The sequence below is a fragment of the Pecten maximus genome, chromosome 11, assembly GCF_902652985.1.
Source record: "Pecten maximus chromosome 11, xPecMax1.1, whole genome shotgun sequence".
Taxonomy (NCBI): Eukaryota; Metazoa; Mollusca; class Bivalvia; order Pectinida; family Pectinidae; genus Pecten; species Pecten maximus.
In genome coordinates, this window is record NC_047025.1 from 35,782,612 (window position 1) to 35,806,045 (window position 23,434).

Genomic DNA, 23,434 nt, shown 5'->3' on the forward strand with positions numbered 1-23,434 from the left:
TCCCAGTGGTAAGTTAGATTCCCCCCAGTGTCTGAGCCATTCCCAGTGGTAAGTTAGATTCCCCCAGTGTCAGAGTCATTCCCAGTGGTAAGTTAGATTCCCCCAGTGTCTGAGCCATTCCCAGTGGTAAGTTAGATCCCCCAGTGTCTGAGTCATTCCCAGTGGTAAGTCAGATTTCCCTCAGTGTCTGAGCCATTCCCAGTGGTAAGTTAGATTCCCCCAGTGTCCGAGCCATTCCCAGTGGTAATTTAGATCCCCCAGTGTCAGAGCCATTCCCAGTGGTAAGTTAGATCCCCCAGTGTCTGAGCCATTCCCAGTGGTAAGTTAGATTCCCCCAGTGTCTGAGCCATTCCCAGTGGTAAGTTAGATTCCCCAGTGTCCGAGCCATTCCCAGTGGTAAGTTAGATTCCCCCAGTGTCTGAACCATTCCCAGTGGTAAGTTAGATTCCCCCAGTGTCTGAGCCATTCCCAGTGGTAAGTTAGATTCCCTCCAGTGTCTGAGCCATTCCCAGTGGTAAGTTAGATTCCCCCAGTGTCTGAGCCATTCCAAGTGGTAAGTTAGATTCCCCCCGTGTCTGAGTCATTCCCAGTGGTAAGTTAGATCCCTCAGTGTCTGAGCCATTCCAAGTGGTAAGTTAGATTCCCCCAGTATCCGAGCCATTCCCAGTGGTAAGTTAGATTCCCCCAGTGTCTGAGTCATTCCCAGTGGTAAGTTAGATTCCCCCAGTGTCTGAGCCATTCCCAGTGGTAAGTTAGATTCCCCCAGTGTCTGAGCCATTCCCAGTGGTAAGTTAGATTCCCCCAGTGTCCGAGTCATTCCCAGTGGTAAGTTAGATTCCCCCAGTGTCTGAGTCATTCCCAGTGGTAAGTTAGATTCCCCCAGTGTCCGAGTCATTCCCAGTGGTAAGTTAGATTCCCCTAGTGTCTGAGTCATTCCCAGTGGTAAGTTAGATTCCCCCAGTATCCGAGCCATTCCCAGTGGTAAGTTAGATTCCCCCAGTGTCCGAGTCATTCCCAGTGGTAAGTTAGATTCCCCCCAGTGTCTGAGTCATTCCCAGTGGTAAGTTAGATTCCCCCAGTATCCGAGCCATTCCCAGTGGTAAGTTAGGTTCCCCCAGTGTCTGAGCCATTCCCAGTGGTAAGTTAGATTCCCCAGTGTCTGAGCCATTCCCAGTGGTAAGTTAGATTCCCCTAGTGTCTGAGTCATTCCCAGTGGTAAGTTAGATTCCCCCAGTGTCCGAGTCATTCCCAGTGATAAGTCAGATCCCCCCAGTGTCCGAGTCATTCCCAGTGATAAGTCAGATTCCCCCAGTGTCTGAGTTATTCCCAGTGGTAAGTTAGATTCCCCCAGTGTCTGAGTCATTCCCAGTGGTAAGTTAGATTCCCCCAGTGTCCGAGTCATTCCCAGTGATAAGTCAGATCCCCCCAGTGTCCGAGTCATTCCCAGTGATAAGTCAGATTCCCCCAGTGTCTGAGCCATTCCCAGTGGTAAGTTAGATTCCCCCAGTGTCTGAGCCATTCCCAGTGGTAAGTTAGATTCCCCCAGTGTCTGAGCCATTCCCAGTGGTAAGTTAGATTCCCCCAGTGTCTGAGCCATTCCCAGTGGTAAGTTAGATTCCCCCAGTGTCTGAGCCATTCCCAGTGGTAAGTTAGATTCCCCCAGTGTCCGAGTCATTCCCAGTGGTAAGTTAGATTCCCCCAGTGTCCGAGTCATTCCCAGTGGTAAGTTAGATTCCCCCAGTGTCCGAGTCATTCCCAGTGGTAAGTTAGATTCCCCCAGTGTCTGAGTCATTCCCAGTGGTAAGTTAGATTCCCCCAGTGTCTGAGTCATTCCCAGTGGTAAGTTAGATTCCCTCAGTGTCTGAGTCATTCCCAGTGGTAAGTTAGATTCCCTCAGTGTCTGAGTCATTCCCAGTGGTAAGTTAGATTCCCCCAGTGTCCGAGTCATTCCCAGTGGTAAGTTAGATTCCCTCAGTGTCTGAGCCATTCCCAGTGGTAAGTTAGATCCCCCCAGTGTCTGAGTCATTCCCAGTGGTAAGTTAGGTTCTCACTGTGTGACTGTGACATGGTTAGTTATTTACTTGTTAGTCTCAAACTGTGATTATATTTAGTATATGGAAACTCTGCATTCCAAGAAGAAAAAAATGATATGTAACAGGTTCTGATATTTTTTGATGAAATAATAATTAATGTTTAGTTGACTTGGTGGAAGAAAAAAAAATCAAAACAAATTATATCTTAGAATTTAACTTGTATGATTATTTTACCATTAACAAAATTAACATATACTTTATGGAAATGTTGACATTACTATTTATGATTCTGGTTTATGTTTCATAACATCTTCCGTATATCATGTACAGTATTCAGAAAATTATTCAAGATTGGGAAAATTAGCTGTATACCATATTTTTCCATTCTTCAGATTGGAGGTGTAGAGGTGGACATTTGTAAATTTTCAGCCGTTATTCAACACCTTGGAGGAATGCAGAATGTCATTGAAAAGAAGAAATTATTAAAAGTTGCAGATATCATTGGCATTCCTAAATCAGTAAGGGACTGAATGTTTTACATCATTTTGTCAATTCCTAAATCAGTTAGAGACTACATGTTTTACATCATTTTGTCAATTCCTAAATCAGTAAGGGACTACATGTTTTACATCATTTTGTCAATTCCTAAATCAGTAAGGGACTACATGTTTTACATTATTTTGTCAATTCCTAAATCAGTAAGGGACTACATGTTTTACATCAATTTGTCAATTCCTAAATCAGTAAGAGACAACATGTTTTACATCATTTTGTCAATTCATAAATCAGTAAGGGACAACATGTTTTACATCAATTTGTCAATTCCTAAATCAGTACGGGACTACATGTTTTACATTATTTTGTCAATTCCTAAATCAGTAAGGGACTGAATGTTTTACATCATTTTGTCAATTCCTAAATCATTAAGAGACTAAATGTCTTACATCATTTTGTCAATTCCTAAATCAGTAAGGGACAACACGTTTTACATCATTTTGTCAATTCCTAAATCAGTAAGAGACTAAATGTCTTACATCATTTTGTCAATTCCTAAATCAGTAAGAGACAACATGTTTTACATCATTTTGTCAATTCCTAAATCAGTAAGGGACTACATGTTTTACATTATTTTGTCAATTCCTAAATCAGTAAGGGACTGAATGTTTTACATCATTTTGTCAATTCCTAAATCATTAAGAGACTAAGTGTCTTACATCATTTTGTCAATTCCTAAATCAGTAAGGGACAACACGTTTTACATCAATTTGTCAATTCCTAAATCATTAAGAGACTAAATGTCTTACATCATTTTGTCAATTCCTAAATCAGTAAGGGACAACACGTTTTATTTACATCATTTTGTCAATTCCTAAATCAGTAAGGGACAACATGTTTTACATCATTTTGTCAATTCATAAATCAGTAAGGGACTACATGTTTTACATCAATTTGTCAATTCCTAAATCAGTAAGGGACTACATGTTTTACATTATTTTGTCAATTCCTAAATCAGTAAGGGACAACATGTTTTACATTATTTTGTCAATTCCTAAATCAGTAAGGGACAACACGTTTTACATCATTTTGTCAATTCCTAAATCAGTAAGGGACTGAATGTTTTACATCATTTTATCAATTCCTAAATCAGTAAGGGACTAAATGTCTTACATCATTTTGTCAATTCCTAAATCAGTAAGGGACTAAATGTCTTACATCATTTTGTCAATTCCTTAATCAGTAAGGGACAACATGTTTTGCATTATTTTGTCAATTCCTAAATCAGTAACAGACTACACGTTCTACATCATATTGTCAATTCCTAATTTAATAAAGGTCTACATTAGCGGGTGAATCTGTTTGCATCTGGCAATGTATTTCACAAGGCATTATTGAGATTGGAAAGTTAGTGATATTTCTGAATTCATTCACATTATTTCCACCAAATGTGATTATTAAATTATTGAATATGGTAGGTCTGTTAGACATTCAGTTTTAGAAACAGTTCCAACATGAATTTGTCATGTATGCGTTCCTGGCATATAATTTCACATCCAGTGGAGACTGCTGAATTGTTTTGTTTTTGAAGTATTGCATAAACAGGGTTTTAAATGATCATTTTTGCACAATTATTGTAGGCACAGGATAGAGGGACCAAGCTGTATGACACTTACTGTAAATTCCTGGTCTCTTATGACATGCTGTCGGCTGACAAGAAACGAAAACTTGAAGATGAGGTAACAGAGATCAGAAAAAATAGGAAAGAAAAGAACGAAGAGGAATGTGTCTTAAAGGTAACTATGTGTGGATCAAAATACTGCAGTTATAATGTGGTAAATGTCACGACAGTTATAATGTGGTAAATGTCACGACAGTTATAATGTGGTAAATGTCACGACAGTTATAATGTGGTAAATGTCACGACAGTTATAATGTGGTAAATGTCACTACAGTTATAATGTGGTAAATGTCACAACAGTTATAATGTGGTAAATGTCACTACAGTTATAATGTGGTAAATGTCACGACAGTTATAATGTGGTAAATGTCACGACAGTTATAATGTGGTAAATGTCACGACAGTTATATTGTGGTAAATGTCACTACAGTTATAATGTGGTAAATGTCACGACAGTTATAATGTGGTAAATGTCACTACAGTTATAATGTGGTAAATGTCACGACAGTTATATTGTGGTAAATGTCACTACAGTTATAATGTGGTAAATGTCACGACAGTTATAATGTGATAAATGTCACTACAGTTATAATGTGAAAAATGTCACGACAGTTATAATGTGGTAAATGTCACTACAGTTATAATGTGGTAAATGTCACGACAGTTATAATGTGATAAATGTCACGACAGTTATAATGTGAAAAATGTCACGACAGTTATAATGTGATAAATGTCACTACAGTTATAATGTGAAAAATGTCACGACAGTTATAATGTGGTAAATGTCACTACAGTTATAATGTGGTAAATGTCACTACAGTTATATTGTGGTAAATGTCACGACAGTTATAATGTGGTAAATGTCACTACAGTTATAATGTGGTAAATGTCACTACAGTTATAATGTGGTAAATGTCACTACAGTTATAATGTGGTAAATGTCACGACAGTTATAATGTGGTAAATGTCACTACAGTTATAATGTGGTAAATGTCACTACAGTTATAATGTGGTAAATGTCACTACAGTTATAATGTGGTAAATGTCACGACAGTTATAATGTGGTAAATGTCACGACAGTTATAATGTGGTAAATGTCACTACAGTTATAATGTGATAAATGTCACGACAGTTATAATGTGGTAAATGTCACGACAGTTATAATGTGATAAATGTCACTACAGTTAATAAGGTCCTATTCACTAAATTGATGAGGTAAAAGTCACTAAATTAATGCAGTCAAAGTCACCACAGTTAATGATATAAGAGGTTTGCTTAGGCTTGAAATATTGTAGATAATTATGTACTTTAAGATATCAAATGGATTTTATTGCTAATTCAACAATTCTTTTTAAAGTCTTATGACAGATAAAATAGTGATTTGGAATATTTTTATCCTACTTTTGAATAAAAATTTTTTTTTTTTTAATTTTGGCAGATTTTGAGAATTGGTGATAACTCTATAATAATTTCAAATCAACTAGTGTCCTTCCTCATACACGATGAAACTTTTCATCAATAATTTTTTTTTTAATTCCTAAAATTTAATAACATTGCTCGATGACCCTTGATTTATGTTGGTAGAGAATTAGATATCCATTTTCACATTACTGCTTTCTGTAGGGGAAGAACATGTCCCTGACTATGTTCCACAGAGCTGCCCGAAACATTGGTGCCGCATGGCTGCGGGACCCTGCCTCCAACTCTACAGAAAATGTTGAGGTTTGTGTTCAAGTTTGATGGGCAGGAATGTGAAAAGTATTTAGGTGTAACAGTAGATGTGTTCTTTACAGCTTTCAAATACCCATTTACTCAGTTGTCTACACTGCATTAGCTAATGGAGATATTCATAGTTGACTAAAATTTATATTGATCCAATCGTAGATATTTCTAAGATTCCTTAATTAAAAAAATGAAATGGAACAAAATATGTAGTTCATGTAATGCTGAAATTTATGTTGAAGAGTGAGTGGTAGTTTTAGAAGTTTGTGTAGGTACTGTCTGAGTACTGGAGATCTGAGTGAGTGTAGGTACTCTCCGAGTACTGGTGATCCGAGTGAGTGTAGGTACTGTCTGAGTACTGGTGATCCGAGTGAGTGTAGGTACTGTCCGAGTACTGGTGATCCAAGTTTATTGTCTGTTATTTCAGAAAGAGTACTGGAACATCGTAAAAGGCAGGAAGTCTCACGTTGTTGTACATGGCGGCCATATTGATACTCAGACTCATAACTGTACAGCATTCTCCTCTAAAAAGGACAACCACTACTACAGGTAAATGACAAATAGACATGTAAAGGGGTGGGGTCACATTAACAGGTAAAGGGGGCGGGGTCACTATAACAGGTAAAGAGGGAACGGTTAACATGTAAAGGGGCAAAGGGGGCCCTATAACATGTAAAGGGGGCAGGGTCACTATAACATATTAAGAGGAGGGATGACTATAACATGTTACTCATAAAGGGGCGGGGTCTCTATAATATGTTATGGGGAGGGGTCACAATAACAGGTAAAGGGGGCATGGTCACTATAACATGTTATGGGGAGGGGTCACAATAACAGGTAAAGGGGGCATGGTCACTGTAACATGTTATGGGGAGGGGTCACAATAACAGGTAAAAGTGGCGGGATACTCTAACATATAAAGGGGCGGGGTCACTATAACATGTTATGGGGGCGTGGTCTCTATAATATGTAAAGGGGGCCTGGTCACTATAACATGTAAAGGGGTCACTATAACATGTAAAGGGGGCGGTTACTGTAACATGTTATGGGGAGGGGTCACTATAACATGTAAAGGGGGCGGGTCACTATAACATGTAAAGGGGCGGGGTCACTATAACATGTAAAGGGGGCGGGGTCACTATAACATGTAAAGGGGGCGGGGTCACTATAACATGTAAAGGGGGCGGGTCACTATAACATGTAAAGGGGCGGGGTCACTATAACATGTTAAGGGGGCGTGGTCACTATTACATGTAAAGGGGGCGGGTCACTATAACATGTTAAGGGGGCTTGGTCTCTATAATATGTTATGGGGAGGGGTCACTATAACATGTAAAGGGGGCGGGTCACTATAACATGTAAAGGGGCGGGGTCACTATAACATGTAAAGGGGGCGGGGTCACTATAACATGTAAAGGGGGCGGGGTCACTATAACATGTAAAGGGGGCGGGTCACTATAACATGTTAAGGGGGCTTGGTCTCTATAATATGTTATGGGGAGGGGTCACTATTACATGTTATGGGGAGGGGTCACTATTACATGTTATGGGGAGGGGTCACTATAAAATGTTATGGGGAGGGGTCACTATAACATGTAAAGGGGCAGGGTCACTATAAAATGTTAAGGGGGCTTGGTCTCTATAATATGTTATGGGGAGGGGTCACTATTACATGTTATGGGGAGGGGTCACTATAAAATGTTATGGGGAGGGGTCACTATAACATGTAAAGGGGGCATGGTCACTATAACATGTAAAGGGGGCATGGTCTCTATAATATGTAATGGGGGCATGGTCTCTATAATATGTTATGGGGAGGGGTCACTATAAAATGTTATGGGGAGGGGTCACTATAACATGTAAAGGGGGCCTGGTCACTATAACATGTAAAGGGGGCAGGGCCACTATAACATGTAAAGGGGGCGGGTCACTATAACATGTAAAGGGGTTGGGTCACTATAACATGTAAAGGGGACCGGGTCAAAGACATAATTAATTGTTCACCCAAGATGCATCATGTTCCCTGAGAGAAAAAAGTAACACAAACTTTGATTTTCATTCCGATTTCCTTTACAGTCTTTAACAATTCATAGCTGATATTGATAATCCCTTCGTATCTGTTTTTGAAGGAACGTGTGAGCAAAGTGTTTTGTCAGCCTGGCATGTGATCAACTTAATCCTTTCAAATAAGCTTATATATAAATGTGGTATACTGATAACGGATAAAGGTATCTATGAGTAGATTTTCCCCAACTCAGTTAACGTGGGACTTTCAGAAACAGATATACTGATGTAACATAGATAATTATTTTATTTTCAACCTAGCCATCCATGGAATCTCAATAACCTGCCACACTGTCCTGATTCCCTACTGCGTTACCTAGGACATTTATCAGGTAGGTATTCTCTCGTTACATTTCCTGTCTGTGCACTGTCTACTGTAGGTCATCTATATAATTATTTATTATTGCACCATAATTTTAAAACACTTAAGAAAAATTTTTCCAATATATGCATTTAAACCAAAGGTTGCATAATGAAGAGAATTATCTGTAATTAATTTTCTACTTTGTGTGCCCTAGGAGTGACAGTACCTACTCTACATATGGGGATGGCCTTCACCACCTCCTGTTGGTCCACAGACATCCACAGACTACCTTACATCCAGTACCTACATACAGAGGCAGATACAGTCTGGTGAGTGACACTTCCTTATACTGACATACACAGACTACCTTACATCCAGTACCTACACACAGAGGCAGTCACGGTCTGGTGAATGACACCTCCTTATACTGACATACACCGACTACCTTACATCCAGTACTTTCATACAGAGGCAGTCACGGTCTGGTGAGTGACACCTCCTTATACTGACATACACAGACTACCTTACATCCAGTACCTACACACAGAGACAGTCACGGTCTGGTGAGTGACACCTCCTTATACTGACATACAGATTACCTTACATCCAGTACCTTCACACAGAGGCAGTCATGGTCTGGTGAATGACACCTCATAGTCAGGACACCATACAATTATTGTGTTAGAATGATAAAAGACAGGGCACCATAGCAGTATAATATCAGAATTAAGACAAAATGACAGGAAGTCATGCCACTATGATATTAGAATTAATTAAGACAATAGTCTTGTGACATTGATATGGGAAATGTTGACATCAATATGACAGTGTTTAAGGCTGTACTTGTACGAGATGATCTGACAGAAGATATTTTTGTAATATCTAATATACCCACTTACTATATTTTTTTACCTAAAACAAAGAAAAATGAAGAGCCAAGCATTTAAAAAAATTGTGAAGTAGGCATTGTTATATTGTATCTCTTTGGCTGGTCAGGTATGCTGTGCCTGGACACAAGGAGGAGGCGTTTAAGGCTGCCATGACGACACTCGTACCTACACTGGTCAGTGACGACCCTCACTGGCTCAGAGAGGATACTGTAATGGTAAGTACACAGGGAAAACATTTGTATGTTCATAAAAAAGTGTTTTCAAATCATTAAGGCAAGTTTTTGACAGTGTTGTAATGCACTTTGTCTTGTTAACTGTCCTCACTGGACCCTAATTATTTACAAACCTGTGTACTACTTTACTCAATCATTTTTGTCAAGCAAACATTAATCAGTTAATCATTCTGTATAGTTTGTTATTTACGCAGTGATGATTTTGCTATTTCGCAGGCCATTGACGTCGCGGTGATACCAATAGTAATTCTTTATATATGAACACTTGTAAAACTAATTTAAAAATATATATGATATACATGTACTTGTAAAACTAATTTGAATATATATGATATACTTGTAAAACTAATTTGAATATATATGATATACTTGTAAAACTAATTTGAATATACATGTATATGATAAACTTGTAAAACTTATTTGAATATATATATTAAACTTTTAAAACTTATTTGAATATATATGATATACTTGTAAAACTAATTTGAATATATATGATAAACTTGTAAAACTAATTTGAATGCTGTACTATAACTTTAAGGTTGATCCAGATGACCTAACAGAAAATGGTGTAGCGGTCAGTAGATGTGTCCAGCAGCCTGGTCAGTTTATTGTGGTGTTTCCATCCTGTTATACGTCTACAATCAGCTGTGGCTATACCTTGGCTGAGTCCGTCCACTACGCAACGCCCAGCTGGCTGGAGGCTGGCCAGTCCGCCACAAAGGTACCACATCCATAATGATGCTGTTGTTGGGCTATTGTCTGAAATGTTTTACTGTCTTAATAAGTTCTATCTATTTTTATTTTGGGTCAACCAATAGTAAAAGTATGGAGTATATACAGCAGACATAGTTCTATATGTTTGTATAAGTTGAGGAGGAAAAGTTCCTGAGATTGATCACTAGGCGATCTTACATAATTCACAGAGGGTTATCCAAGGCCGGGTAATTTAACTGACTCAGAGGAAGTTGTTGTGATACAGCTTTTAAAAACTTAATTTAACTGTTCCTTCACATTTAATGTTACTTAAACAGCTTTTAAAAACTTAATTTAACTGTTCCTTCACATTTAATGTTATCTAAAAACATAACAACAGACATGATAAAACTGACCTGTTACAGATGTTGAATGATAGCTTTGAACCGGAAATGTTCTCCATGGATGAGTTATTAACGAGGATAGCGGAGGATCCAGCAACTCCTGAAGATGTCCTTGCCTCAGTGTTACCATGGTTACAGAAAGTCATGTAAGTTAAAATGTCTAACAAATTCAATGAAACAAATTCTAGTCTTTGTTTTTCATTATTAAATGTACTTTCAAGATAGCTTGGTAGAGCAGTTTGTTATTCAATTGTGGGAAAATCTGTTAAGATATATTCTAAAATCCGGAAATATCACACAGCAGGGACGAAATTATGGAAAGTCCTTAGAATTAATTTTCTGTCCTGTGTATAATGTCAGCTGTGGAATGGGGTGCATGGATGTAAGAACTGTGTACAGTTTCAAATGGCTTTCAGTTTCCAATGGTTGCATTCATCCATTACAGTTTCCAATGGTTGCATTCATCCATTACAGTTTCCAATGGTTGCATTCATCCATTACAGTTTCCAATGGTTGCATTCATCCATTACAGTTTCCAAGGGTTTCATTCATCCATTACATTTTGCAATGGTTGCATTCATCCATTACAGTTTCCAAGGGTTACATTAATCCATTACAGTTTCCAAGGGTTACATTAATCCATTAGTTTCCAATGGTTACATTCACCCATTACAGCTTCCAAGGGTTACATTCATCCATTACAGTTTCCAATGGTTGCATTCATCCATTACAGTTTCCAATGGTTGCATTCATCCATTACAGTTTCCAATGGTTGCATTCATCCATTACAGTTTCCAAGGGTTGCATTCATCCATTTCAGTTTCTAATACAGTCAAACTTCGATGTTTCGAAGTTCAAGGGACTAACAGAAAAACTTCGAAACAGCGGGACTTCGAATTATTCATGGTTGACAATAGATCAATGTTTTCTTGATAATGACCATATCTGTTAACGTTACATGTCCTCAGTGTCTTCGTGTTGATCGTCGCCTGTCAGGCTCACATCGAAAAGTTTAGTTAATGTATACCTCAAACAAAACAAAATAAAAATTCTTTTCATTTATTATACCTAAGCATTTTATTAATTAAACAAAATATGTATTGGTTACAAAACACTTATATCGCGTTTAACAGATAAAGCAAAAGAAGTACAATGCACACTTACGTAAGTCGTTAGGCTTTTCTGCTAAAGACACGTGCGTTTACGTTATGTGCATATAAAATGGCGGCGGAGATTATCAGAGGCGACTACCGAAATGTTTTACCGGAGTGATTAAATGTCATGGCTCCTAAATACACCTTTTATCTATCAATTTGGTCTGATTATTAATTAACCCCATGACCGGGAGTGACAACACACGCTATCGTTATCCCTTTTGTCAGTCAGGGCATTTGGGGGAGAGGTGTGAAATCTTGCTGCAGGGGTCACGACAACCACCTGTCCAGTGGTCAGTACAGGTGAATTTTTTGTTCGAATCATGAGATGTCAATTACCTATAATATCATAGCTAACGGGTCACGAAAAAAGTTCGATACATCGAAAACTTCGATTTATAAAAATTCGAATCATACATAGTTTCGTTAGTAGTGTTATATAGTGAGAAAATTCGGGACCAAGCAAAAAGTTCGATACAGCGAGAAATTCGAATCAACGAAGTTCGAATCATCGAGGTTTGACTGTAGTTTCATTCATCCATTACAGTTTCCAATAGTTTCATTCATCCATTATATTTTGCAATGGTTGCATTCATCCATTACAGTTTCCAAGGGTTGCATTCATCCATTACAGTTTCCAATGGTTACATTCATCCATTACAGTTTCCAAGGGTTGCATTCATCCATTACAGTTTCCAATGGTTACATTCATCCATTACAGTTTCCAAGGGTTGCATTCATCCATTACTGTTTCCAATGGTTACATTCATCCATTACAGTTTCCAATGGTTACAGTCATCCATTACAGTTTCTAATGGTTACATTCACCCATTACAGTTTCCAATGGTTACATTCATCCATTACAGTTTCCAATAGTTACATTCATCCATTACAGTTTCCAATGGTTACATTACTAAGAAGGAAAATATTGAAATAATGTTGCTCCAGAAGATGTACTCCTTTAACAATGAATACACCAACACTAATTATAGAATTACTGATACATTGAATTGAGTTTGTATTACTTATTGTTATAAACCAACATCTGCCGAATTGAACCAAATGGCATGTCTTTCCAGCAGTCTGGAAATGCAGTTATTTACTGTATACTAGGTATATCAATGAGAATACCATTTACTATATTTTAACAGTGAACGTGAGCTGGATAACAGGCAGCAGTTGTTCGAGGCAGGCCTAAAGTCTTCCAAGCGTATGTGTACCACGGGTAATCTACCTTCGAGAGGGGCCTGTCAGGTTGAGGAAATCATAACAACATGTGATGTGTCCAAGAAGATCTGCTATCTGTCATTAGTAAGTGTCATCAGAGAGTCTTGCCCTAAAATTAGGTATGCAATATCTGCATGAAACTTGTATCCTATGATATTTTAGAAAAAGATTTGCTCATTGGTTTAATTAATTTTTTTGAAGGTTTTGAATGAAGTTGATGACCTGGCCTTTTCACTTGAACATGGACTAGCTCATGTTCAGAAAAAACGCAATATCCGGTCCTGTAAACTGATGTACCGTCACACGGAGGTAAGTTTTGACATCTCAGGAAATTCTTGACCTGTTTTAATGAACAAGTGTTATTTACAGGACAAGGAAGGTCAATGGATATTTCATAATATTGGTAATCACAGACACACAGCTGCCCTGTCTGATTGGATTTGTTTAGCCCACCATCATCAGATGGTCAGATGGTGGGCAATTCAATCGCCCTGCGTCAGTGGGCAATTGTCCGTCTTTAAACAACTATCGCTATTTCTTGAAAAGAGTTTCGCTTGTTCCCTGGTGATGACAATTCAATTTAGAATTTTGACCAGGAAAACAAAATGGCCAACAGGTGGTCATCTTAGATTTTGTTATCGCTAATTCTTGAAAAGAACTTGAGAAATATACCTCAAGCTTCATGTGTAGGTTCCCAGTGTCCCCCTTGTGGTGCCAATTCAGTTCAGATTTTTGACCAGGAAAACAAAATGGCTGACTAGCATCCATCTTGGATTTTATTTGTCAACACTTTTTCTTGAAATTTTTGGAGGGATATTTCTCAAACTTTATGTGTAGGTTCCCCTTGGTACCTAGTTGGCCAATTAAAATTTTTAGATGTTTGATCAGAAAAACAGAAAGGACAACAGGGGACCAACTTAGATTTTGAGAATTGAAGTTTGTTATCACTATTTGTATTTCTTGAAAAGAACTGGAGGGATGTTTCTCAAATTTTGCATGTAGGTTCAACTTGTTCTTGTTATAAGATTATTAAGAAAGACAGGAAAAATAGAGAGAAGATCAATCTGACATAGCACCAATACAGATCATTAAGTGGTGGTTGCCAAGATCCCTCTTGGATTATGTTATTGGACATGAATTCTATGTACCATATTTATCAATAAGTGCATGTCTGGCAGTAAGCCCAGTCTTATACTTTGTGAAAAACTCAGTGTACTGGGCCCCCAGGGCTTATTACAAGATAAATGTTAATTAAAAATTAATAGGATATTTGAAAAAAATCACAGAGAAAGGAAAATAAAGTGTTTTTCAAAGGATATCTGAAAAGATTTAGACCAAAATGTCTGAAATACTGTAACTTGAAATAAATTTGGTATATAGCTTTCCCATGGCATTTGGGATTATGATTGATTGACCAAATCCTGTTGTTCTGAATAATGTGTTTTTGTTTGTATTGTAGGAGGAACTGAAGAAACTTTTAAGGGATGTGAAGGAACGACTTAATACTCAATCTGGCAGCTCTGGTGTAAGTGAATCATCAGATGGAAGCTCACCACGCAGGAAACAGCCACGCAAGGTGGAGCACAAGAGCTAATAGAGGAAGAATGGGTTTATAGTTCAGTAATGTAATTATATGGTGAGACTTCTAGTCTGGACACTGAATAAGGTGATTAACATATTACAGATTAACGTGGTATATTTGTCACTGTATCCAAGCTCTCTGTAGTATGTCCAGACTGTATGTTATCTTGTTGTGCCCCCCATACATTACTAAACAAATTATTTGTTCCGTTATCAGTTTAGATATGCAGCATTCTGTGGTATATATTTACAATGTTTGGAAAAAGAAAGAAAACTTTCTGTTTTATAAGCTTTATAAACTGTGAGAGGAAAACCAGTGGAGAGAGAGAGTGTTAACATCGTCACATCTGTACATTGTTACTAAACCAGATCTTTCCCCACATCTGTACATTGTGTTACTGAACCAGACCTTTCCCCACATTTGTACATTTTGTAACTGAACCAGATATTTCCCCACACCTGTACATTGTGTAACTGAACCAGATATTCCCCCACATCTGTACATTGTGTAACTGAGCCAGATCTTTCCCCACATTTGTACATTTTGTAACTGAACCAGATATTTCCCCAGATCTGTACATTGTGTAACTGAACCAGATATTTCCCCACATGTGAACATTGTTACTGAACCAGATCTTGTTACTGAACCAGATCTTTCCCCACATCTGTACATTGCGTTACTGAATCATCTTTCTGTTTTCATTACATGTGTTCTGTTATGAGAATGAAATCCTTCTCGGTTGATTGTGTATAATGAATTGATAGGTTGAATGTAGTGTTATTTATTGAATACATTTGTATATTTTAAAAATGGATTTTTGTATGTATGTGGGATGTTTGTTACAGCAATCACAGTAGAACAAACATATCCAAATTCTGTTATCTGAACTCCTGCCATTTTCCTCACTTAAAAAGTTTGTTTTTTATCCTTGATACTCCAGGGGTTACAATCATATAAGCTCTTTTAAGGAGTATCGAGGATACCTGTTTTAATGAACTGAACATAACACATATTCCCTGTCAGAATGGTTTGGAGCAATCTACTGTACATACTGTATGTAATTAGGGTCTTACCTGCCTTAGTGACAAACTGATTAAGTGACCCCCTCTCCTGTCATATGTGACCTTTCTAGTTGTCTCCCTTGGATGGTCACACATGACAGGAGTTTCTCTATCATGTAACTCTACCATGATCATAATTTAAAACTAAGAAATGAACTACACTACCCAGAGTTAAACTACAAAATAAGCCATAATGGAGATCAATAATTAAACCACAATGGAGATAAATAGTTAAACCACAAAATAAGCCTCAATTATTCACAGGTAATAGCACAAATGTAATATAAATGCAACTGAATTAACTACAACAACATACTTTAGTACATACATTACAATATTGTTCATGTTCTTTATGTACAATGATACTTTATGTACAGGTATATGTTATGTTCAGGTATATTCTGTCTACAGATATACTCTATGTACAGGTGAACTTTATGTACAGGTATACTCTATGTACAGGTATACTCTATGTACAGGTATACTCTATGTAGTACAGGTATACTATATGTACAGGTATACTCAATGTACAGGTATACTCTATGTACATGTATACTTTATATACAGGTGAACTCTATGTACAGGTATACTTTATGTACAGGTATATGTTATGTTCATGTATACTCTATGTACAGGTATACTCTATGTACAGGTATACTCTATGTACAGGTATACTTTATGTACAGGTATACTCTATGTACAGGTATACTCTATGTAGTACAGGTATACTCTATGTAGTACAGGTATACTCTATGTTCAGGTATACTTTATGTAGTACAGGTATACTCTATGTTCAGGTATACTCTATGTACAGGGGAACTCTATGTACAGGTATACTTTATATACAGGTGAACTCTATGTACAGGTATACTTTATGTACGGGTATACTTTATGTACAGATATACTTTATGTAGTACAGGTATACTCTATGTACAGGTATACTTTATGTAGTACAGGTATACTCTATGTACAGGTATACTTTATGTTACAGGTATACTTTATGTACAGGTATACTTTATGTACAGGTATACTCTATGTAGTACAGGTATACTCTATGTAGTACAGCTATACTATATGTACAGGTATACTCTATGTACAGGTATACTTTATGTACAGATATACTTTATGTACAGGTATACTTTATGTACAGGTATAGCTATATACAGGTATACTCTATGTACAGGTATACTTTATGTTCAGGTATACTCTATGTACAGGTATACTCTATGTACAGGTATACTCTATGTACAGGTATACTATATGTACAGGTATACTTTATGTACATATATACTTTATGTACAGGTATACTTTATGTACAGGTATAGCTATATACAGGTATACTCTATGTACAGGTATACTTTATGTACAGGTATACTCTATGTACAGGTATACTCTATGTACAGGTATACTCTATGTAGTACAGGTATACCCTATGTACAGGGGAACTCTATGTACAGGTATACTCTATGTACAGGTATACTCTATGTACAGGTATACTCTATGTACATGTACACTTACATTATATTCTCACTATTAGAGACAATGTAGTTTATTTACAGGGATACTTTAGTTATTTTCTTCCCTATGTAAACAGCCAGTAAACCGTCTGTTCATCATCTTTTTCATCATGTTGAAGATTTTTTGTATTTTTAAATAGATTGTCAAAATTTTAAATTTTCACTGTTTTACTTGAATTGTCACTTGTATGGATGTTCGTTTAAATAAAACAAGATATTGAAAAACTTGAGTCTGTGTTTTTTACAAAAAATTACTTTGACACCCATTAATACTATCAATTGTTAAATTTTACATGATTATTAGCTCACCTGGTCCGAAGGACCAAGGTGAGCTTATGCCATACCGTTGCGTCTGTCGTCCGTCCGTCCGTCCGTCCGTCCGTCAACAATTGACTTATTTGACTTCTTCTTCATAACTGCTGATCGGAATTTGAACAAATTTGGTCAGAAGCATCCCTATGGGTAGGGGACTCAAAATTGTACAAATGATAGGGCTGACCCCCTGGGGGCCTCTGGGGCAGGGCCAAAAGGGGTCAATTTGGCGCTATTGATATAAAAGACTTCTCTGAAACCAAGCAATGGCTATCGCTCATATTTGCCTGGTAGCATCACTATGGGGTGGGGATTCAAAATTGTACAAATGATGGGGCTGACCCCCCAGGGACCTGAGGGGCGGGGCCGAATGTGATCAATCTGGCTATATTCAGATAAACGACTTCTTCTCTGAAACCGAACAAATGCTGTCGTTCATATTTGCCTGGTAGCATCACTATAGGGTGGGGATTCAAAATTGTACAAATGATGGGGCTGACCCCCTGGGGGCCTCTGGGGCGGGGCCAAAAGGGGTCAATTTGGTGCTATTGTTAAAGGACTTCTTCTCTGAAACCATGCAATGGATATCACTCATATTTGCCTGGTAGCATCACTATGGGGTGGGGATTCAAAAGTTTACAAATGATGGGCTGACCCCCCAGGGGCCTGAGGGGCGGGGCCGAATGTGATCAATCCGGCTATGGGGTGGGGATTCAAAATTTTACAAATGATGGGGCTGACCCCCTGGGGGCCTCTGGGGCGGGGCCAAAAGGGGTCAATTTGGTGCTATTGTTAAAGGACTTCTTCTCTGAAACCATGCAATGGATATCACTCATATTTGCCTGGTAGCATCACTATGGGGTGGGGATTCAAAAGTTTACAAATGATGGGCTGACCCCCCAGGGGCCTGAGGGGCGGGGCCGAATGTGATCAATCCGGCTATGGGGTGGGGATTCAAAATTTTACAAATGATGGGGCTGACCCCCCCAGGGGCCTGAGAGGCGGGGCCAAATGTGGTCAGTCGGGCTATATTCATATAATTGACTTCTTCTCCTGAACCAAGCAATGGATATCTCTCATATTTTACTGGTAGCATCACCTTGGGGTAGGAATTAATTTGAAATTGTACAAATGACGGGGCCGATCCCCCTGGGGGCTGAGGGGCGGGTCCAAAAGGGGTCAGTTTGCAGAATTTATATAAACGACTTCTCCTCTAAAACTAAGCAATGGATATCGCTCATATTTTACTGGTTGCTTCCCTATGGGGTGGGGATTAAAAATTGTACAAATGGTGGGGCTGCCCCCCCAGGGGCCTGAGTGGCGGGGCCAAAATTGGTCAATTTGTTTAAACAACTTCATTTCATGGATTAATGCACTTTTGGCATTTTTAGTATTAAAATAAAACCGATGTACATGTTCCCATATAAAATGCTTATGATATATATTGACATAGCAATACCAGCAACAAATATACTTAAGCATCATTCTTGTTTCATATCTCATGAAACCAGGTGAGCGATACAGGCCCTCTGGGCCTCTTGTTTTGAATTATAGTTGATGTATTTAAACAGGAAATATTTGTGTGAATGTTTGCTTATTCAAATGTTATGTTTGTATGTTAAAATGTTGTCATCATCTAGGACTTTGATAAAACTTCGTATGTATTTATATCAAACTTTATGCATTGGTCAAGTACAAGTATGGGAATGCCTCAAACAGATAAACATTTCGGGATGCAAGGTAAATGGGAAAACCAGGTCTCATATTAATCACATTTTTTTTTAAAACCCCCCAAAAGGGGGGGGGGGGCTTTTTTTGGGGGGGGGGAAAAAAAGGGGGCGGGGGGGGGGGGGGGGGGGGGGGGGGGGGGGGGGGGGGGGGGGGGGGGGGGGGGGGGGGGGGCCCCCAAGTTTTTGGGGATAAAATTTTCCCCCCCGGTTTTTTTTTATTGGGGTGGGGGGATTTTAAAAAAATTTTTTTTCCCCCAAAAAATTGTTTTGGGGGGGGGGTGCCCCCCCAAAAACCCAAAGGGGGCGGGGGCCCCGAAAAAGGCCCCAAAATTTTTGGGGGTCGGTGGGGCCCCTTTTATTAAAATTATTGGGGTTTTATCCCCCCTAAAACCAAAAAAGGTATCTTTTTTTTAAGGGGGCTTCCCTTTTGGGATTAAAAATTTGTACTGGGGGGCCCCCCCCGGGGACCCAAAGGGGTTCTTTGGGAAATTATAAAAATTTCCTTTTAAAACAAAAGGGGTACTTTTTTTCCCCTTCATGTTTTTAATTACAAAAATTCCCCCCCTTTATCATCATTTTTTTTAAAAATTTACATGGATAACCTTTTTTTTTTTAGAAAAAAAAACGATGGTTTGTTTTTTTAAAAATTTTTATGTAAAAATTGATCTTGGGACTTTAAATAAAACTTCCCTTTATTTTTTAAAACATGTGGATCGGGTTGGGAATTTTTAAAGATAAAAAAATTTTGGGATGGTATTAGGTATAATTTTTTAAAAAAATCCTATTTTATAAATAATAAATTACAATTTAAAGAACAGCCTTTCCCTTTAGAATATTTATATTTATTAGGAAAAATTTTTTTTGACCTTCTATTAGATAATTAGGGGTTTTGGGACTGAACAAACTTCCTTTAGAATATAAAGGGGGTATCTGGTTGAAAAAACCATTCCTTTTAAAAATAACAAAAGGGGTTATCTGGTTGACTGAACCAGACACTTCCTATTATGATACACTATAAGATGGTATCTGGTTGACTGAACTAGACACTTCCTATTATGATACACTATAAGATGGTATCTGGTTGACTGAACCAGACACTTCCTATTATGATACACTATAAGATGGTATCTGGTTGACTGAACTAGACACTTCCTATTATGATACACTATAAGATGGTATCTGGTTGACTGAACTAGACACTTCCTATTATGATACACTATAAGATGGTATCTGGTTGACTGAACTAGACACTTCCTATTATGATACACTATAAGATGGTATCTGGTTGACTGAACTAGACACTTCCTATTATGATACACTATAAGATGGTATCTGGTTGACTGAACCAGACACTTCCTATTATGATACACTATAAGATGGTATCTAGGTTGACTGAACTAGACACTTCCTATTATGATACACTATAAGATGGTATCTGGCTGACTGAACTAGACACTTCCTATTATGATACACTATAAGATGGTATCTGGTTGACTGAACTAGACACTTCCTATTATGATACACTATAAGATGGTATCTGGTTGACTGAACTAGACACTTCCTATTATGATACACTATAAGATGGTATCTGGTTGACTGAACTAGACACTTCCTATTATGATACACTATAAGATGGTATCTGGTTGACTGAACTAGACACTTCCTATTATGATACACTATAAGATGGTATCTAGTTGACTGAACTAGACACTTCCTATTATGATACACTATAAGATGGTATCTGGTTGACTGAACTAGACACTTCCTATTATGATACACTATAAGATGGTATCTAGTTGACTGAACTAGACACTTCCTATTATGATACACTATAAGATGGTATCTAGGTTGACTGAACTAGACACTTCCTATTATGATACACTATAAGATGGTATCTGGTTGACTGAACTAGACACTTCCTATTATGATACACTATAAGATGGTATCTGGTTGACTGAACTAGACACTTCCTATTATGATACACTATAAGATGGTATCTGGTTGACTGAACCAGACACTTCCTATTATGATACACTATAAGATGGTATCTAGTTGACTGAACTAGACACTTCCTATTATGATACACTATAAGATGGTATCTAGGTTGACTGAACCAGACACTCCTATTATGATACACTATAAGATGGTATCTAGTTGACTGAACTAGACACTTCCTATTATGATACACTATAAGATGGTATCTGGTTGACTGAACTAGACACTTCCTATTATGATACACTATAAGATGGTATCTGGTTGACTGAACTAGACACTTCCTATTATGATACACTATAAGATGGTATCTGGTTGACTGAACTAGACACTTCCTATTATGATACACTATAAGATGGTATCTAGTGACTAACCTAGACACTTCCTATTATGATACACTATAAGATGGTATCTGGTTGACTGAACTAGACACTTCCTATTATGATACACTATAAGATGGTATCTAGTTGACTGAACCAGACACTTCCTATTATGATACACTATAAGATGGTATCTAGGTGACTGCACTAGACACTTCCTATTATGATACACTATAAGATGGTATCTAGTTGACTGAACTAGACACTTCCTATTATGATACACTATAAGATGGTATCTAGGTTGACTGAACCTAGACACTTCCTATTATGATACACTATAAGATGGTATCTAGGTTGACTGAACAGACACTTCCTATTATGATACACTATAAGATGGTATCTGGTTGACTGAACTAGACACTTCCTATTATGATACACTATAAGATGGTATCTGGTTGACTGAACCAGACACTTCCTATTATGATACACTATAAGATGGTATCTGGTTGACTGAACTAGACACTTCCTATTATGATACACTATAAGATGGTATCTGGTTGACTGAACTAGACACTTCCTATTATGATACACTATAAGATGGTATCTGGCTGACCTAACCAGACACTTCCTATTATGATACACTATAAGATGGTATCTGGTTGACTGAACTAGACACTTCCTATTATGATACACTATAAGATGGTATCTGGTTGACTGAACTAGACACTTCCTATTATGATACACTATAAGATGGTATCTGGTTGACTGAACTAGACACTTCCTATTATGATACACTATAAGATGGTATCTGGTTGACTGAACTAGACACTTCCTATTATGATACACTATAAGATGGTATCTGGTTGACTGAACTAGACACTTCCTATTATGATACACTATAAGATGGTATCTGGCTGACCTAACCAGACACTTCCTATTATGATACACTATAAGATGGTATCTGGTTGACTGAACTAGACACTTCCTATTATGATACACTATAAGATGGTAAACTAGACACTTCCTATTATGATACACTATAAGATGGTATCTGGTTGACTGAACTAGACACTTCCTATTATGATACACTATAAGATGGTATCTGGTTGACTGAACCAGACACTTCCTATTATGATACACTATAAGATGGTATCTGGTTGACTGAACTAGACACTTCCTATTATGATACACTATAAGATGGTATCTAGTTGACTGAACCAGACACTTCCTATTATGATACACTATAAGATGGTATCTAGTTGACTGAACCAGACACTTCCTATTATGATACACTATAAGATGGTATCTGGTTGACTGAACTAGACACTTCCTATTATGATACACTATAAGATGGTATCTGGTTGACTGAACTAGACACTTCCTATTATGATACACTATAAGATGGTATCTGGTTGACTGAACTAGACACTTCCTATTATGATACACTATAAGATGGTATCTAGTTGACTGAACCAGACACTTCCTATTATGATACACTATAAGATGGTATCTGGTTGACTGAACTAGACACTTCCTATTATGATACACTATAAGATGGTATCTGGTTGACCTAACCAGACACTTCCTATTATGATACACTATAAGATGGTATCTGGTTGACTGAACTAGACACTTCCTATTATGATACACTATAAGATGGTATCTAGTTGACTGAACCAGACACTTCCTATTATGATACACTATAAGATGGTATCTGGTTGACTGAACTAGACACTTCCTATTATGATACACTATAAGATGGTATCTAGGTTGACTGAACCAGACACTTTCCTATTATGATACACTATAGATGGTATCTAGTTGACTGAACAGACACTTCCTATTATGATACACTATAAGATGGTATCTGGTTGACTGAACCAGACACTTCCTATTATGATACACTATAAGATGGTAAACTAGACACTTCCTATTATGATACACTATAAGATGGTATCTGGTTGACTGAACTAGACACTTCCTATTATGATACACTATAAGATGGTATCTAGTTGAC

General features: G+C 37.7%; 1 protein-coding gene and 1 long non-coding RNA gene across 6 annotated transcripts in view; both read left to right on the forward strand.

Annotated features, from left to right (window-relative positions):
- LOC117337516 (protein Jumonji-like) overlaps nucleotides 1-16,079 on the forward strand; it is a 41,645-nt gene extending 25,566 nt beyond the window's left edge. For 4 of the 5 annotated variants that reach the window (XM_033898528.1, XM_033898526.1, XM_033898530.1 and 1 more), the window contains exons 11-22: nucleotides 2,426-2,551; nucleotides 4,169-4,324; nucleotides 5,833-5,931; nucleotides 6,359-6,480; nucleotides 8,257-8,327; nucleotides 8,514-8,628; nucleotides 9,296-9,404; nucleotides 9,964-10,146; nucleotides 10,544-10,668; nucleotides 12,828-12,987; nucleotides 13,105-13,212; nucleotides 14,363-16,079. In XM_033898528.1, the coding sequence (XP_033754419.1) occupies nucleotides 2,426-2,551; nucleotides 4,169-4,324; nucleotides 5,833-5,931; nucleotides 6,359-6,480; nucleotides 8,257-8,327; nucleotides 8,514-8,628; nucleotides 9,296-9,404; nucleotides 9,964-10,146; nucleotides 10,544-10,668; nucleotides 12,828-12,987; nucleotides 13,105-13,212; nucleotides 14,363-14,497 (1,509 nt within the window). In that variant the 3' untranslated portion in view covers nucleotides 14,498-16,079. The remainder of the gene's footprint in view (nucleotides 1-2,425; nucleotides 2,552-4,168; nucleotides 4,325-5,832; nucleotides 5,932-6,358; nucleotides 6,481-8,256; nucleotides 8,328-8,513; nucleotides 8,629-9,295; nucleotides 9,405-9,963; nucleotides 10,147-10,543; nucleotides 10,669-12,827; nucleotides 12,988-13,104; nucleotides 13,213-14,362) is intronic. The other variant, XM_033898527.1, reaches the window with a different exon arrangement.
- A 791-nt stretch (nucleotides 16,080-16,870) lies between these two features.
- On the forward strand, nucleotides 16,871-17,288 carry LOC117338026. The gene is made up of 2 exons (XR_004534950.1): nucleotides 16,871-16,969; nucleotides 17,004-17,288. It is a non-coding gene; the product is annotated as an uncharacterized LOC117338026 (long non-coding RNA).
- Nucleotides 17,289-23,434: the final 6,146 nt, after the last annotated feature.